At 44.0% G+C, this 15,937-nt stretch overlaps 1 protein-coding gene across 27 annotated transcripts in view; it reads right to left on the bottom strand.

The window, feature by feature from the left end:
* Nucleotides 1–1,543: 1,543 nt before the first annotated feature.
* The window catches only part of CLASP1 (cytoplasmic linker associated protein 1), a 277,667-nt gene continuing 263,273 nt past the window's right edge, over nt 1,544–15,937 (bottom strand). For all 27 annotated transcript variants that reach the window (XM_063079348.1, XM_063079329.1, XM_063079319.1 and 24 more), the window contains 3 exons: nt 12,897–13,103; nt 11,336–11,452; nt 1,544–4,567 (listed from right to left, as the gene is read on the bottom strand). In XM_063079348.1, the coding sequence (XP_062935418.1) occupies nt 4,481–4,567; nt 11,336–11,452; nt 12,897–13,103 (411 nt within the window). In that variant the 3' untranslated portion in view covers nt 1,544–4,480. The remainder of the gene's footprint in view (nt 4,568–11,335; nt 11,453–12,896; nt 13,104–15,937) is intronic.

Raw genomic sequence — 15,937 nt, 5'->3', positions numbered from 1 at the left:
AGCCAAGAACCCCCACCCATGGCCTGTGACCCTCTTAAAAATGGCAAGGACTCCTGGCAGCGTTGGATGAGGAAGGGCAATGGCAGCAGGGGGTAGAGAATCAAATCTGGAAAGCGAACCGCCTGCCTTGCCTGAACCTGGTCCGTCCCCCCAGGGGTTTTCCACATTTGCTAATGAATAACAGCCTCTGACTGTACACGCAGGTGTGCGTGTGTGGAGGGGCGGCGATGACTTCAGGCCAGTGCATTTCCAAGTCCACAGTGGGAGGCAGGGCAGGTGACTGGCTGGAGCATTTATTAGGTGCCAGCTGCTTCACATACACCACCTCCATTAACCCTCTCAATGCCTCCACCAGGTAGTTCTCTACCCAACTTATAAATGAAAAGACTTAGGAAGTAAAGCGACTTGCCCAAGGGGGAAATGGAATGGAGCTGGAATTGCAACCCGTATCTGTGATCTGTAGCACTCTGCAGTAACATCTCGAACAGGGGGCGAGGCAGTGGACCACAGAAGAAAGGGGCACAAGATCACGGGGACAGTGGCACTTGAAGTGTCTCATGGAACACAATGGAAAACTCAAACTGTCTTTAATAGAAAGTAATGCTTCTCAAAATCTGGCACATCCATGCAATCAATGGAATACTATTCAGCCTTAATAAGTAAGGAACAAAATAATTCTAAACCTAGAGGATATCATGATAAGTGAGATAAGCCAGTCACAAAAGGACAAATACTGTATGGTTTCCCCTATATGAGATATTCAGAGTTGTGAAATTCAGAGAAAGTAGAATGGTGGCTGCCAGGGACTGCCAGAGGGGGACTGAGGAATTGGTGTTTAATGAGTGGAGTATCAGTTAAATGAGATGAAAAAGTTCTGTGGACGGGTGGTAGTGATGGCACACAACGGTGATAATGTTCTGAATGCCACTGACTGCACCTACAATGGTCAAGACAGTAAATCATGTGTTATGTGTATTTTACAATTAGAATTGGGTAAAAAAGTAAGCTTCAAAGAAAGGGTCATGGAACCCTCGGTGTCATGCACTCGTTCCCCCCAAGACCCCACCCCCAGGGCTTAGGCAGCCCCTGCCAAGCCCTGCCCTGTGTCCAGGTGACTTGCACAGAAGAGGTGGCAGGAGCACCAGGAGATGCCTGCTCTTAGCATCTCTGCCTAGTCTCAGAATGCTAGGTGCAGGTTCTCCTGCTTCCAACTTTTCTGGAAGCAAATGTTCTTGCTGCTCAGATGAGGAAATGGGGCCCAGACAAGGGAGGCGCCTGCTCCTGCTGCCCTGGGCCCTCATCTCCAACCTTTTCACCACACCCACTGCACAGCAGCCAGCTCCCAGGGGACCCTGTCAGGTAGGACACTTCCCCTGTGGTTTGGCCTCTCTCTGTAGTGAGGAGAAAGAGCTCCGTTAACGCAGTCCTCCCGGATTCTTTATAAATAAAGCCATGTTTTGCTGGCAGGGAGACAGGATAAGCTCTGAACAGGACATAGTAATAATAAAGACAACATCAAGGCAGGAAATTGAATTAAGTTTCATTTATTCTAAGGCAAACTCAAAATGGGTTTTTTCATTGTTTTCTTTTTTAGCAAATCCTAGCACATTATTAACAAAAAAAAAATCTGTACATTTGCCATGATACACTTGAGAGTGAAACAAATAAGATATAAATACAGATATTGATGTAACATGAAAAAGCCCAAAAAAACCCGAAAAAAAAAAACCCCACCCAAGGGGGAGGTGTGGGGACCATGCGTGTGAACACAGTGCCAACAAAACTATTTTGGTGGCTGATATTTTCAGAGCATTTTTCATTTCCAAACATTATTGTTAGCAAAGTCCTGGTGGGATTCTACGAAGTTCTTATTTGCTGTCCTTTAACGTATAATATTATGCTTGATAAATAAAGGGCGGCAGGGAAAGAAAAAGAAGATCTGAGAGACAGACCAGGGCACGCACTACCTGCGCAGGTAAGCTAGTGACGGCGTGGACCAGGCGGCCGGCTGTGCGCTGGGGCCGGAGGCGGCGGCGCCTCGGCTAGAAGAGGGCGGCAGGAGCTTGGAGGGAGCGCGACTCAGACGACCGGCCCCTCGCCGGGGGCTGTGGCCGGGGCCGGCCAGGTAGACAGGGAGGCAGAGTTCTGGGGCTCTGCTGTCCCACGTGGCGGGGCCGACAGGGAGGCGGCGGCGCGGCAAGGCAGCTGTCAGGGCTCGGAGGGGCGGCGGTGGCGCGGCCGCCCTCCCGGTGAGGTGGCGGTGGCATGCGAGTCTCCTCGGCGCGCTGGGCAGCAGTTTCCGAATTGAGGTCAAGAGATCTGCGGAGTGATTGTACCTCTCTCTAAGTCAGGAGATTGAAGACTGAGCAAGTGACATTCGAGGCTAGCCCTTTGTGAGTACTATGAGGCCATGAAGCGATGGTTGAGATCCTTCCCAACTACACGGGGGGCTGTAGTGAGCTTCCTGGATTCAGAGCTCAAGGAGAAAAGTCTAACTGCACTGCATAAAATAACTCATAAATAACCTGGCCAGAACACACATTTCCACAACAGAGTAACCAAAAGACTCCCTGACTCACTTGTAAAATGTAAAAAAGAAATCCTATTAATGAAATATGAACAAAACAGTATTTATCAATGAAAGTAAGGCCTGGTCCTGCTATATTCTGAGCCAAAGTCAGTCAGTTACATTCAACCACTTAAAACACACCCCTGAAGTTCCCTAAACAGCAGCAGTGGGTACTCTACATGTGTGAGATGCCCCCTCCACACACATACACACACAGATGGCATCCCGGGGCTTCACGGTTCTGGACATTAGGGAGGCCTTCATTTTAAGTGTGTATTTCCAAATAAGATATCTGACTTGTACAACTTCGCACATTAAATCTGGATGGTCAGAGAAGAAGGGGGGGTCTGTGGAAATTAGTGGTGAGAACCACACACTTGGTTGGGCACCCCAGCCTCTGCTTTCAGTTCCAGCAGCTGCAGCAGACTCTGCATTGGAATAGCCTCATTCAAATTAATATCAAAGGAAGCATTTTCCTTACGGAAAAATCAGTCCAATTTAGAAAATCTAAAATAGAGGAGACAGTTGAAGTCCCCATGATTGCATTAAGAATTACCATTTGGTTTAAGAATTTACTCAAGAATTATTTAACCAGACTCCAAATCTACAGTTACTTTTATTGGAGCAATTAGACCCTCAAGAGGTTAAAAAAGCGGAGCCTGGTGGTTTCTCATGGAAGGAAAGGAAACAGATTCTAAAAGTGTATTTCAAATCCTGCTTTTCTGCAATCTGCCACTTATCATAATTACTTTTTCCTTAAACAATGACTATTTCAATAGACGATCAAGGAAGTACTTTGGTTTATACATAAAAATATTCCGATACCCAGTCTCTCTAGACTTCTTTTTGCTCTTAATCCCAAATTAAACAGAGAAGTCAAAACTGAGATGGTAAAGTTGCCACTTATCAGATCAACTGAGAACATTTTAGATCCGAACAGCTTAGGCAAAGCTTGGGAAGAGAGGAAAGAACACGGAGCTAAATCTGAATCAGCAACTGCCCTCAAATACAAGGGTCCTGGGAGAATGCCCATAACCACAGTGTTTCCCCCAGGTCTTAGTTGTAAGACAGACCACTTCTGTTTTATCTTCTGGGCTTCATGAAATGCCATTTCAGGCATCCCTAAGTGATGCTTTAAATTTATCTTATTTTTGTGTTTTCACTTTAAGAATTCTTTCGAATGGAAGCTCTGTAATAGGAACGCATCTGTGGAGTTGTTCAGAGGGGGCTAGAAGGACACTGAGGGGGAAATCCCTTCAGATTCTGTGCCAAAAGCCAGGCAGTTGGCCACCAGTCTGGATATGATAAGTGGAATTCCAGGTGCTTATTAAAGACCATCTTCAGGCTTTTCTTCTTTTCTTGCCAAGACTTGATTCCATTTTTAGTAGGTCTCAAAACAAGTCTTTAAAGACTTGTTTTGAAGACATACAACCTTTCATGATGATGGCTGTGAAGGGGGTGAGCTTTGCCCCACACAGGCTGTCTTCATAAGAAAATAAGCTAAGAACGAGGAACACAAAGTAATACCCACCCCACCCCCCAAATCTGTTATTAACTGGACAAAAAAAAAATGCTACTTTCTACCAAGCATTGGCTAGAGAGCTCTGACTTTTACCAAGGGCACCACACACATGGTTTGCAGTCTCAGCAGGCTGAACGAGGCATGTGAAGTGTGGCTCTTCTCTTTTCTCACTCCTGCTTTCTATGAGGACTGCAGTGCAGGCCTTACTTCCTTTACATTCAATACCAGTAAGATTCTACACAAAAGCTGGAAGGGACCAAAATACTGATTGTAATAAATATTTGCAGGCCTTCCTGTACTGACGGGGCAGTCGATGAAGGGGTGGGGAAAGGTCTCTGAGAGGCACCACCCATCACTTCTGGGTCTACGCAGAGAGACTGGTGCTGCCATTAGCTGTGTGTGGAAACGTCAGAGGAGGAGCTGCTGTTGCTATTCGTGGTCTGGGCCCTCTTTATATATAAGTTTAGAAGCTTCATCTGAAAAGAGAAGACAACAATGAATTGGCAGGAGGAAGAGCAATCAGAAAGTAGAAAACAGGAAAAAACAACCCAGGAGACAATAAGAAAACAGCATGTCCCTTAGTTCCCTTTGTTGGGGAATTCATTCCACAAACATTTCCCAAGTGACTATTACTCATCAAATGCATCTGCCAGGTGCTAGGGCCACAGAGAAGAAGGAGGTCAGAGTCTGGAGGGGAGAGAGAAAAGCAGTGGGCTGTTACAGAAAGAACACAAAGTGTCACAACTAGGCAGGCCGCAGGGCCTCCAGGAGAGAAGGATCTGAGGGGCACAGCCACACATCTCAAGGGCTGCTGCAGCCCACGGGCTCCATCAGAGCCAGGGGGACAAGCAGGGTGAGAACCCGCTGCATAGGGATAAAGCAACCAGGCCAAGGTCAGGGTCATGTTCTCAAATCTTCACAACTTTGCTGAAGTGGTTGCTTCCACCACACACTCCCATTCCTGCTTACTGAAGCCTACTGACCACTGCAGCCTCTGAGGCCTATCCTAAAGGCCACCCAGAGAAAGCCTCCCCTGATGCACGCATCTGGATTCAACCACTCCTTCCTTCCTATGCCTATAGCTCTGGCCCCTCATTTAGACTCAGCACATGCTGCCTTACGCTACAGTCAGCAGTAGTTTGCCTGTTCCTTCTGAGAAGATTAGACCTCCCTTAGGCCAGTGTATTAGTCCATTTTTGTTGCTTGTAACAAAATAACTGAAACTGGGTAATTTACAAAGAAAATGAAATTATTGCTTACAGCTTCTGAGGCTGGGAAGTCCAAAGTGCATCTGGTGGTGGCAACAGTGACCCAGGGATCTCACAATGCAAGATGATGTAAGCAGAGAGAGCAGAGAGAGAGAGAGAGAGAGAGAGAGAGAGACTCCTCTCCCTTCTGGTGTGGCCCACAGAACCACACCCTGACCACCATTTTTAATCCATCCACTGCTGCAGGGTCCTACAATCCAATCACTTCTTCAAGGCTCCACCTTTCAATTATCATAGTAGGATTTCCCACCCTCTTAACAGTCATAGTGGGGGCTAAGTTTCTAATACATAAAACTTGGGGGATACAACCCAAAGTTCAGTGAGTTTTGGGGGACATAATTCAATCTGCTACAGGTAGATACTGTGTCACAAAATAACATTAACTTGGATTGATATAATGCTTTATGATGAAAGGGCTTTCTTATCTGTGACCTCATCTGCTTTTAACTGAAGCCCCTTTGGACCCTCAAAATACATAAAACAGCAGGTAACACAGTAGGTACTTAATAAATATTTGTTGAATGCCACTAAATTAATGAATTATGTTGATAATTTGCCTGATCATATTAACAATGAAAAGAGAGGGCTGACTGGTTGCTCAACTGGTTAGAATAAAAAGAAACTGACATTTGCAGAAGCAGAATGCCCATTAAAAAATCTATGTAACCTACAACTTGTAAGATCAAGGGAATTATAAAAAATTTACTATCTCAGTCCTTATCTGTCTTGCTCCAAGCAGGCTATGGGACTCAGACAATTATAAGCCAGCCCAGGAAGGAGGGGCTGATCTCCAGGGGGACCCTTTAAGACATGCTCATGCTAATGTGTGTGGTCCACTAGAACACAGGACCCTCCAATGGTCAGTGGGAATTGGAAGAGCAGCCCTACAGAGCTCCTAACAGAGGTAAAGCTCCCCTGACATCCCCACTCACACCCCCAAAGTATTGGCTAGAAGTTAGACCCTCCTTATCAGTAATTACTTTAAATATAAATAAATTAAACTCTTCAATCAAAAGACAAGAGATTGGCAGAATAGACCAAAAAAAAAAAAAAAAAAAAAGATCCAACTGTACGCCATCTCCAAGAGACTCACTTTAGATCTAAAGAAACATTGATTGAAAATAAAAGGATGTAAAAAGATTCCACGCAAATAGTAACCAAAGAGAGCAAGTGTGGCTATACCAACAGCAGAGAAAACAGACTTTAAATTTAAAAAGGTTATAAGAGATGAAGACATTATATATTAATAAAAGGTTCAATACAGCAAGAAGATGTAACAATTATAAACATTTACATACCTGAAAACAGATCCTCAAAATATATGAAGCAAAAATTGACAGAACTGAAGGGAGGAACAGACAGTTCTACAATAATAGTTATAGACATCAATACTCCACTCTCAGTAATGGATAGAATGAGACAGAAGTAAGAAAACAGAGGACATGAACAAACACCACGATAAACCAATTAGATCTAACAGCCATATACAGAACACACTACCTAATAACAACAGCATGCACATTCTTCTCAAACGCACATGGGATATTTCCCAGGACAGACCATATGTGAGGCCACAGATTAAGTCTTCACAGATTTAAAAAGACAGATATCACACAAAGTATTGTCTCTGACCACAGCAGGATGAAGTTAGAGATCAATAACAGAAAGAAAACTGAAGAATTCACAAATCTGTGGAAATTAAACAATACACTCTTAACCAACGGGTCAAAGAAGAAATCACAAGGTAAATGAGAAAATATTTTGAGACAAATGAAAATAAAAACGTAACATTCTAAAACTTTTTTGATGCAGCAAAAACACTGCTAAGAGGGAAATTTATAGCTGTAAGTGCTTACATGAGAAAAGAAGACAGATCTCAAATCAACAACCTAAATTTACATCTTAAGAACCTAGAAAAAAAAGAACGAACTAAACCCAAAGCTAGCAGAAGAAAATAATAAAGATTAGAACAGAGGTAAATGAAATAGAAAATAGAAAAAGAGCAATAAAAAAAAAAAAAATCAATGAAACCAAAAGCTGGTTCTTTGAAAAGATCAACAAAATTGATAAACCTTTAGCTAGATGGACTAAGAAAAAGAATCGGATGGATCCCCATACTGGCCAGTGACCCAAAACACACACACACACACACACACACACACACACACACACACACACACACACACACACACACACACACTCTCTCTCTCTCTCTCTCTCTCTCTCTCTCTCTCTCAAATTACTAAAATCAGAAATAAGTATGGAAACATTATTACTGATTCTATAGAAATAAAAAGGATTATAAGGGAGTACTATGAACAACCATATTTCAAAAAACTGGATAACCTTGATCAAATGGACAAATTCCCTAGAAACACAAAACCTATCAAGACTGAATCATAAAGAAAGATAAATGTCAATAGACCTATAACTAGTAAGGAGATTGAATCAGTAATCAAAAATTTCCTGACAAAGAAAAGCCTGGACCAGAAGATTTCACTGGTGAATTCTACCAAACATTTAGAGAAGAACTAATACCAATCCTTCCCAAACTTTTCCAAAAAATTGAAAAGGGAACACGTTCAAACATTTTTTAAGAATAGCATTGCCCTAATACCAAAACCAGACAGACACCACAGGAAAATTACAGACCAATATCCCTTACTGATGCAAAAATTCTCAACAAAAGGCTAGCAAACCGAATTCAGTGGCAAATGAAAAGGATTAGGTACCACGATATGGGATTTATTCCTGGAATGCAAAGATGGCTCAATATATGAAAATAGATCAATGTAATACACACCATGTTAACAGAATGAAGGAGAAAAAACACATTCAACTGATGCAGAAAAGAATTTGACAAAATTCAATATACTTTCATCATAAAAACACTCAACAAACTAGGAATTGAAGGATACTACCTTAACATATTAAAAGCCATATATGAAAACCAACTGCAAACATCATACTCAGTGGTGAAAGACTCTGGAAACTTTTCTAAGATCAGAAGATTGCTTTCACCACTTCAATATAGTACTGAATGTTTCAGCCAGAACAATTAGGCAAGAAAAAGTAGTAAAAGTAATGCAGAAGAAAGGAAAAAGTAAATTGGAAAGGAAGAAGTAAAATTATCTTTGTTTGTAGATAATATTACACATAGAAAACTATGAAGGTTTCAGAAAAAAAAACTATTATAACTAATAAATGAGTTCAGCAAAGAAGCAGGATATAAAAATCAACAAGCAAAAATAAACTGCATTCCTGTGCACTAACAATGAACAATCCAAAAAGAAAATTAAGAAAATTCCATTTACAATACCATCAAAAAGAATAAAATTCTTCAGAATTAACTAAGGAGTTAAAAGACTCACACAATGAAAACAACAAAATGTTGCTGAAAGAAATTAAAGATAATATAAATAAATGGAAAAACATCCCATGTTCATAGACTGGAAGACTTAATATTGTTGTCAATACTGCCCAAAGAGATCTATAGATTCAATACAATCCATATCAAAATCCAAATAAGGTTTTTTGCAAATAGAAAAATCAATTCTAAAATTCATAAGGATCTCAAGAGATCCTGAACAGCCATAATATCTTAAAAAGAAGAAAGTTGGAGGACTAACACTTCTGATTTCAAACTTACTACAAAGCTATAGTAATCAAACACCGAGGTACTGGCATAAAGACATATAGTCATGTAAAGTGTTGCTTAATGACAAGAATGCATTCTGAGAAATGCAGTTAGGTGATTTTTTCATTGTGCAAACACCGCAGCGTATACTTAACAAACCTGGATAGTTTAGCCTATTACACTCCTCCAGCTCCATTATAATCTTATGGGACCACTGTTGTATATATGGTCCGTTGTTATGAGGCGCACAACTATACATATACCAATGGGAAAGAACAGACAGCCAAGAAATAAACCTTCACATAGATGGTCAAATGATTTTCAACAGGGGTGCCAACACCATTCAATAAGGAGAGGATAATCTTTTCAGCAAATGGTGCTGGGAAAACTGGATATCCACATGCAAAATAATAAAGTTCAATCCTTATCTAACACCATACACAAAAATTAACTCACAAAGTGGATCAGAGGCTGGAAAGTAAGAGCTAAAAGTATAAAACTCTTAGAAGAAAAGCTTCATGACATTGAATCTGGCAATAATTTCTTGAATATGACACCAAAGGTGTGGGCAACAAAAGAAAAAATAGACAATTTGGACTTCATGTAAATGAAAAATTTTGTGCATCAAAGGACAGCGTAAAAAGGCAACCCACAGAATGGGAGAAAACACATGCAAATCATATATCTGATAAAGGCCTGACTAATATTTTTGGATGAATTCTCTATTTTATAAATCTAATTCCCTTTGTGAATTAGTGTCTCTGAGGTCCTCACTGTTGCCAGGAACCATCTAGCTGATGGTGGCAGGGGGAGACAGGAGGGTTCCTGGCCCTGCACACAGCTGAGTGACCCTCATTATTTTTCAGATGGTGGTTAGGGAAGGGATCTGATGAGGAGCCTTTGCAGGAGCAGGAGAGGAGGGGAGAAACTAGAAAATGGAATCAGGTAAGGAAGCCCCCAAATCATTGATCCATACTTGCCTCATTCACCTCTACCAACCTAACTGCTTATTCCTGTCTGCAAGGGGAGGAAAGTATCTCCTCTGGAGCAGTGGTTTGATTGTGCCCTACAGAGGACATCTGGCCACGTATGGAGACATTAGTAATTGTCACAACTGGGGGGGTGGGTGGTGCTATTGGCATCTAGATGGTGGCAGTTAGGGATGCTACTGAACCGTCTACAATGCACAGGGTGGCCCAAAATGTCAACAGTGCTAAGGTTGAGAAACGCTGCTCTAGACAAACGGGGAGAGCTGTCTTTGCCCAGAACTCTGTGTCACGTGTGATGCTCACCAGCTGTGTCAAAGCGGCAGTTTGATTTGAAAAGAAATGAGACTCACTCATCGATTCCACTTCTCATAAGGAGTACGGTCAGGTGCTTCTGGCTTTGTGCTATCCACTGCTTAGTTTCACAGAGTGGACTGTATCCACGTCTCTGCCAGGGGATTATTAAACTCCACATAGACATGCTTCTCCACAGGCAGCCCCTGGAGTGGGCTCCTCGTGGCACAGCCTGAGGTCACCCAGGCCCACCAGCCCCCTCTCGAGAGTCATGAATCCGTTTCTCAACGTGCTCCTCCTACCACAGCGTGGAAGTTTCTACCTGCTCTCACCTGGCCTGGCATGTCAGATTTGAGTTGTTTTTTTTTAAAAAAAACATAAACTGATAAACACTGTAGCCAACAGTCCCTCTGGTCCATTTTTCCCCCCTGATTCTAGAACACTCTTAAAGGAACATAAGCGGCAGCAGAGTGAGAAAGAAGCTTGGCTTCTGGAGTCAGATCTCTGTGTGCCCTTACACAGGTTAAAGGGGTAACCCATCCCTACCCCACAGGGATGTTGTCATGAACTGAGTCCACACAGCACAGTTTGCAGAACAGCGCCTGGGACATGGCGGGCATGAGGCGAGAGCCAGCTGCTGTTACTGGGTTTTTTTTTTTTTTTTTTTTAAAAGCTGCTGTTACTGTTGATGCTCACAAGGGTCTTAGCTCCAACTCAGCTATTTGTTAAGTGTAAATTTCTGTAGTGTTTCCATGAGAAAACAAGTTGGTTCCTAAACAAAGCTGTTTTTCTTTTGTGAATAAATGAGCTCAAAGTTATCATTTCAAAACCAGGAGTTAGAATAGACTACATTGTATCACCTTAATGTCACCTTAAAATGACTTCACTATATAGCTGATCATTTTCATCTTCAGAAAAATGCTTTTGGAGAAATAAGGCCCAACTAAAACACACACAATGAGAAAAACCTGTCTGAGGTTCAGAGCTGCTGCCAAGCAGATTTATGACAAGCTGGCAAAGCCCAGGTGTGCATATGAGCCCAGGTAACACTATACATACCTTGCTCCCTGTGAGCTGTGCGAGGTGAGGTTTCAGATCTTCTCCAATTACGGAATAAATTGCCACTAAGCAAAACACGCTGGCCTTACGCACACTACTTTCAGTGTTGTCATAACCCTAGAGAGACAGAAGGGGACACAAAGAGGAAGTCAGATCAAAGATTTGCTTCACAGTTAATATCTCATCAACATTTCCACAAACACCCTCATAATTCAACCTTGGATTTGTCAATAACAACCAAGATATATTCAGCCCTGCAACTGACCCCAAAAGAGGTCAAAACTCATGAGGGTCAAGAGTGACCTGGTTGCTGGAGTGCAGAAGTAGAGGCTGGCAAGTCCCAGACCAGTGTGCCTCCATAGGGTGCTGTTTTATAAGGAATTTATTATTATTATTTTTGGGCAGCTGGCTAGTACAGGGATCTAAACCCTTGACATCTTAGTGTTATCAGCATCATATTCTAACCAAGTATTCTCACCGGCCTGCCCCAGAAAAGGAAATTAAGGGAGAAAAATAACTAGATTCTTTTACATTTCTCCTAATGGTAAAGCAAACTGCATGTATGAAAATGCCTTTAAAGGAATGAGAACTACATCGCTCACTCTTGTGGGCAAAACATCTTTACCCTCCAGTGACGGCTAGGAACATCCAGTCCTGCATCCTGATGTTTGTGACCCTGTGCAACGGGACCTCAATCTACCTGTGAGCCTCATGCTCCGCCCAACACCCAAATGGGGCTACCTGCTGTTCTCCAAACAGCCCTTGGGACTTTTCAGCCTTTGTGCCTTTCCCTCTGTCTGGAATAATCCAGTCTTCAACAGTGAGTGTTTAACTTCCAAGCCAAGTGCTCAGCAAACAGCAGCATTTATTAAATGGGAAGCCGATTCCTCTAAACCATTCCCCATTAAAATCCCCTCTCTTCAGGGCCTGACTCTGAACCACCTCTGCCATGAACTCTCTCCCCTCACCCCATGGTGCTGTCGTCGGTCTGCGTGCTGCACTGTGTCCTGCAGTAGGTAGAAAACCCCTGAGGGTGCCATACAGGGGAACACAGCTTTTCTCTGCCAGAGTCTAACTCAATGCCTTGGGCTCAGAAGTGTCCCCATAAGATCTGCTGGGTACACAAGACACACACACACAATGGCAAGGGCCATTCTTTCATCCATACTCCATGGCCCATCCTGCCAGGAGGTGTGCAAGAAATAAAGAATAAGGCTTTGTTGAAGAAATAAACCAAAAAAAAAAAAAAAAAAAAAAAACCTAAATATGTTTATAGTCAACAGAAAGTTTGCTCTGTGAACCACAGTTCTAGCTGCCAGGAAAGCCTTCCTGTTGTATTCAGAAGAGAGTAGACCAGAAGACAGCAGAGAAGGCTGGGACATGTCCCTGCCACATAGCTTCACACGTCCCAACACGTGGGTCATCGTCTCATCTTTCCTATCTGCCCCTGCCAGTGCAAGAGGTGTGCAAAACCGCCACATTACCTTGGGTTAAGCAGCCACCATTGCCAGCCTCAGCCCCACGAAGACCAGCAGCTGCCCTGCTACCATGAGGGGCCTACCTGCAGCAAGCCTGGGATGATGTCAGCAAGGAGCTGCAGCAAGGACTCCTTGGCGATCCTCTCAACGACTTTGGTCTGCATCTTGATGGCAGCGAGGTTGATGGGGTAGTCAGCTGTCTGGATGATGGGGCAGAGCACTTTGATGCACTGCTCCGGGTGGATGGAACTGGCCAGTGTGGATGCGGCCTCCTCAGCAGCTCTCACCACCTGAAATGGCCAGTTCCCCCAAAGAGTGAGCTCTACGTGCCACACAAGGAGAAAGACCAAACACCACTTCTGCCTCATTTCAGGGGCCAAGTGACAATGACCTCACTTAAAGGGAAGTGGGGGATGTGGAATGGCAGGTATGGAGGATTCTGGGCAAAACTTCAGAAGAGTGGTTTCCCAAGCATGGTCCCCCTGGCAGCGGCAGATCCCTGGAAACTTGTTGGAAACTCAACTTCTCAGGCCTACCCCCAGGCCTGCTGCCTACAGCTGGACCCTGACTGAAGGTGGTGCCCAGCAAGCTGTGCTGATAAGCACTTGGGCAACTCTCATGTGCTCTAAAATTTGAGAATCTCTGTCCTGGAAGATTAGGACCTGAAAGTATAAATGCTTTCCAATGGCTCATGGGACATCCACAGGTGGAATAACTGGAGAGAAGCCTGAAAGGAAATCAGAGTGACTGCAATACTGAGGTTTTCTGGGAAGGGCCTAGTTGTAAAGCAGTCGGGAATGCTCAGGGAGAAGCCTCTGAAAGTGTTTTCCTGAGAAGTCTCCTGTGTAAAGTTGCTTTTCTAGGATTCTGTGCTCATGATACCCTCTCACCTTGCACTTTTAAGGAAGTACGTGAAACGACTGGCTCATGGCCAGAGGAGCAGCCTGTGACCTCTGGAGGGCAACAGAAGACCCTGCTGTAATAAAGACAGAAGCTAAATGAAAAAGCCAGCGAGGAAGAAAGGGCACAGCAGAAGGTGTGGTAGAAAGAGCCTGGGCCTCAGGCTGAGAGTGCTGGAAGCAAGTCCCAGCCACACAACTGCCAAGAGCTAAAGCCCCACCTCTTCACCTGTAAAATGGGGACATCTCACAAAGTCAAGATACAGAAGACACTCAGTAGATGATACTACAGTTAACGGCACATATGTTATATAAATGATATATAAACAAAGATACCAGGCTATTAATGAGTATGTACTTATAAAACACAATGAAAATCTAATCCTTTTCTTCTGCCAGCCCCGGACAAGTCACTCCACCCAGACTCCTCTCTGCGTTGTGTTCTGCTACTCAAAATAACTCAGTTCTATCTTTGCTCAACAAGACAAAGGCTACCAGCCCAAGGCTTCGTCACCATGGCCCTTGTGATTTAGGTGAAGACTGACCAATGAAAACAGCACATGGAACATCTGGAAAGCTACTTCCAGTCGTGGGCATGGAGAAGGGGGTGGAGGAGTCAGTCCACATGAGCCAGAGAACATGGGAGAGGCCCACAGAGAGGCCATCAGAGCCCTATGGTGGACAGGCACAGACATGGGCTTGGAGTTCACATGTAATGCTTTGGGTCACTTTGGGGACCTGACAGAGGCACTGACCCCCAGCCCCCCAGGCAGGGCAGACCTCAGGGATCCCCAGCATGGCTCCAGAACAGGCGCAGCCTTACCTTCAGCCCGGGGCTACAGTGCCCTGTGAATAGGGCTCATGTGGGGAGTGTAACTCCCATCCCTGTATTGGCTCTGCTCTGGCGAAGGGCAAAGGGAACCAATGACACACTGAGGGCTGGCTCCTCTGCTAATGGTGGGTTTTTTACTGTGAAGCTCTATACAGGCTGTGGCTACTCATGCCCAACATCTGGCACTTATCACTATAAAAAACTTGGAAGAACGTATAAAAGGTTAACAGTCCTTATATTAAGGTAGTGAGATTATGGGTAACTCTATTTTCCTCTTTATTCTTTTTAGAATGAAAAATTATATTAACCATCCTAGCAATGAAACTGCCTTCATAAAGATCTACTTGAACCATCTTTTTGAGGCCAGGGAGTCAGCAGTCCAGGACTGGTTCCAGGTGAGAGGTGGCAGGTGCTGCACTTGAGAAGCCGGCAGCCTCTCGCACACCTTCCTGAACTAGATCCACCGCCTGCAGAGGGTGGGTGCTCCGTGGTGTTAGCTAATGTTATTACAATCATTATAACAATCATTATTGTTTTTGCTTATCTCCCACTGTTTTCATAAACTCCCCTCTGCTGAACTAGAAAACTCATTGTCCCTCAAATGTGGCTGACACATGTGCCACTGCCCCTCCCTGACCATCAGACTGATGATGCTTTCAACTCCGGTTTCTTCTGCTGTGAAACTAACATGGCACTACATGTAGACTGCTTTGTATTCTTGGTGACATTTTCATATGTTTCTTCTTTTTTTTTTTTTTTTTCGTTTTTTCGTGACCGGCACTCAGCCAGTGAGTGCACCAGTCATTCTTATATAGGATCCGAACCCGCGGCGGGAGCGTTGCCGCGCTCCCAGCGCAGCACTCTACCAAGTGCGCCACGGGCTCGGCCCCATATGTTTCTTCTTACCGAACAGGTGGGAACTAGAACATTTGTTTACTACCCAGCAAGGATGGGCATTCACCAGGAGTGTAGTACTTACTGATGAACTGAACTTCATCCTCCTGTCTGCCTGAGATGTCTCTGTTCAAAGAAGCCCTACCTCCCTGAATTCTGAAAATCACCTTTCTTTCTTGCTGGAGGCCTTCTGAACTTTCCCTGGGAGGGCCAGCTATCTCCCTGTGGTACTGACCAAAGGCTAGAAGTTTCATGAAATAAGATCACTGCTCCCGGCACCACCTGGCCCACACTCTAGTGGACACGACACACACACCTGTGGGGCCTATTCTGTATTAATCCCTTCGAGAGCCAAAATGGAGACCTGGAACAGTAAGGTTCGAGAGTAAATACTGTGTACATGTCAGAAAACAGGTGTCGAGAACACCCAAGATTTGTCTGGCTTACTATGTACGTGAAAGGTCAGGCTAGAGCACAGAGCACTATAGAGAGGTAATCT

This window comes from Cynocephalus volans, chromosome 1 (genome assembly GCF_027409185.1).
Source record: "Cynocephalus volans isolate mCynVol1 chromosome 1, mCynVol1.pri, whole genome shotgun sequence".
Taxonomy (NCBI): domain Eukaryota; kingdom Metazoa; phylum Chordata; class Mammalia; order Dermoptera; family Cynocephalidae; genus Cynocephalus; species Cynocephalus volans.
This window is presented reverse-complemented; position numbering and strand designations above follow the sequence as displayed.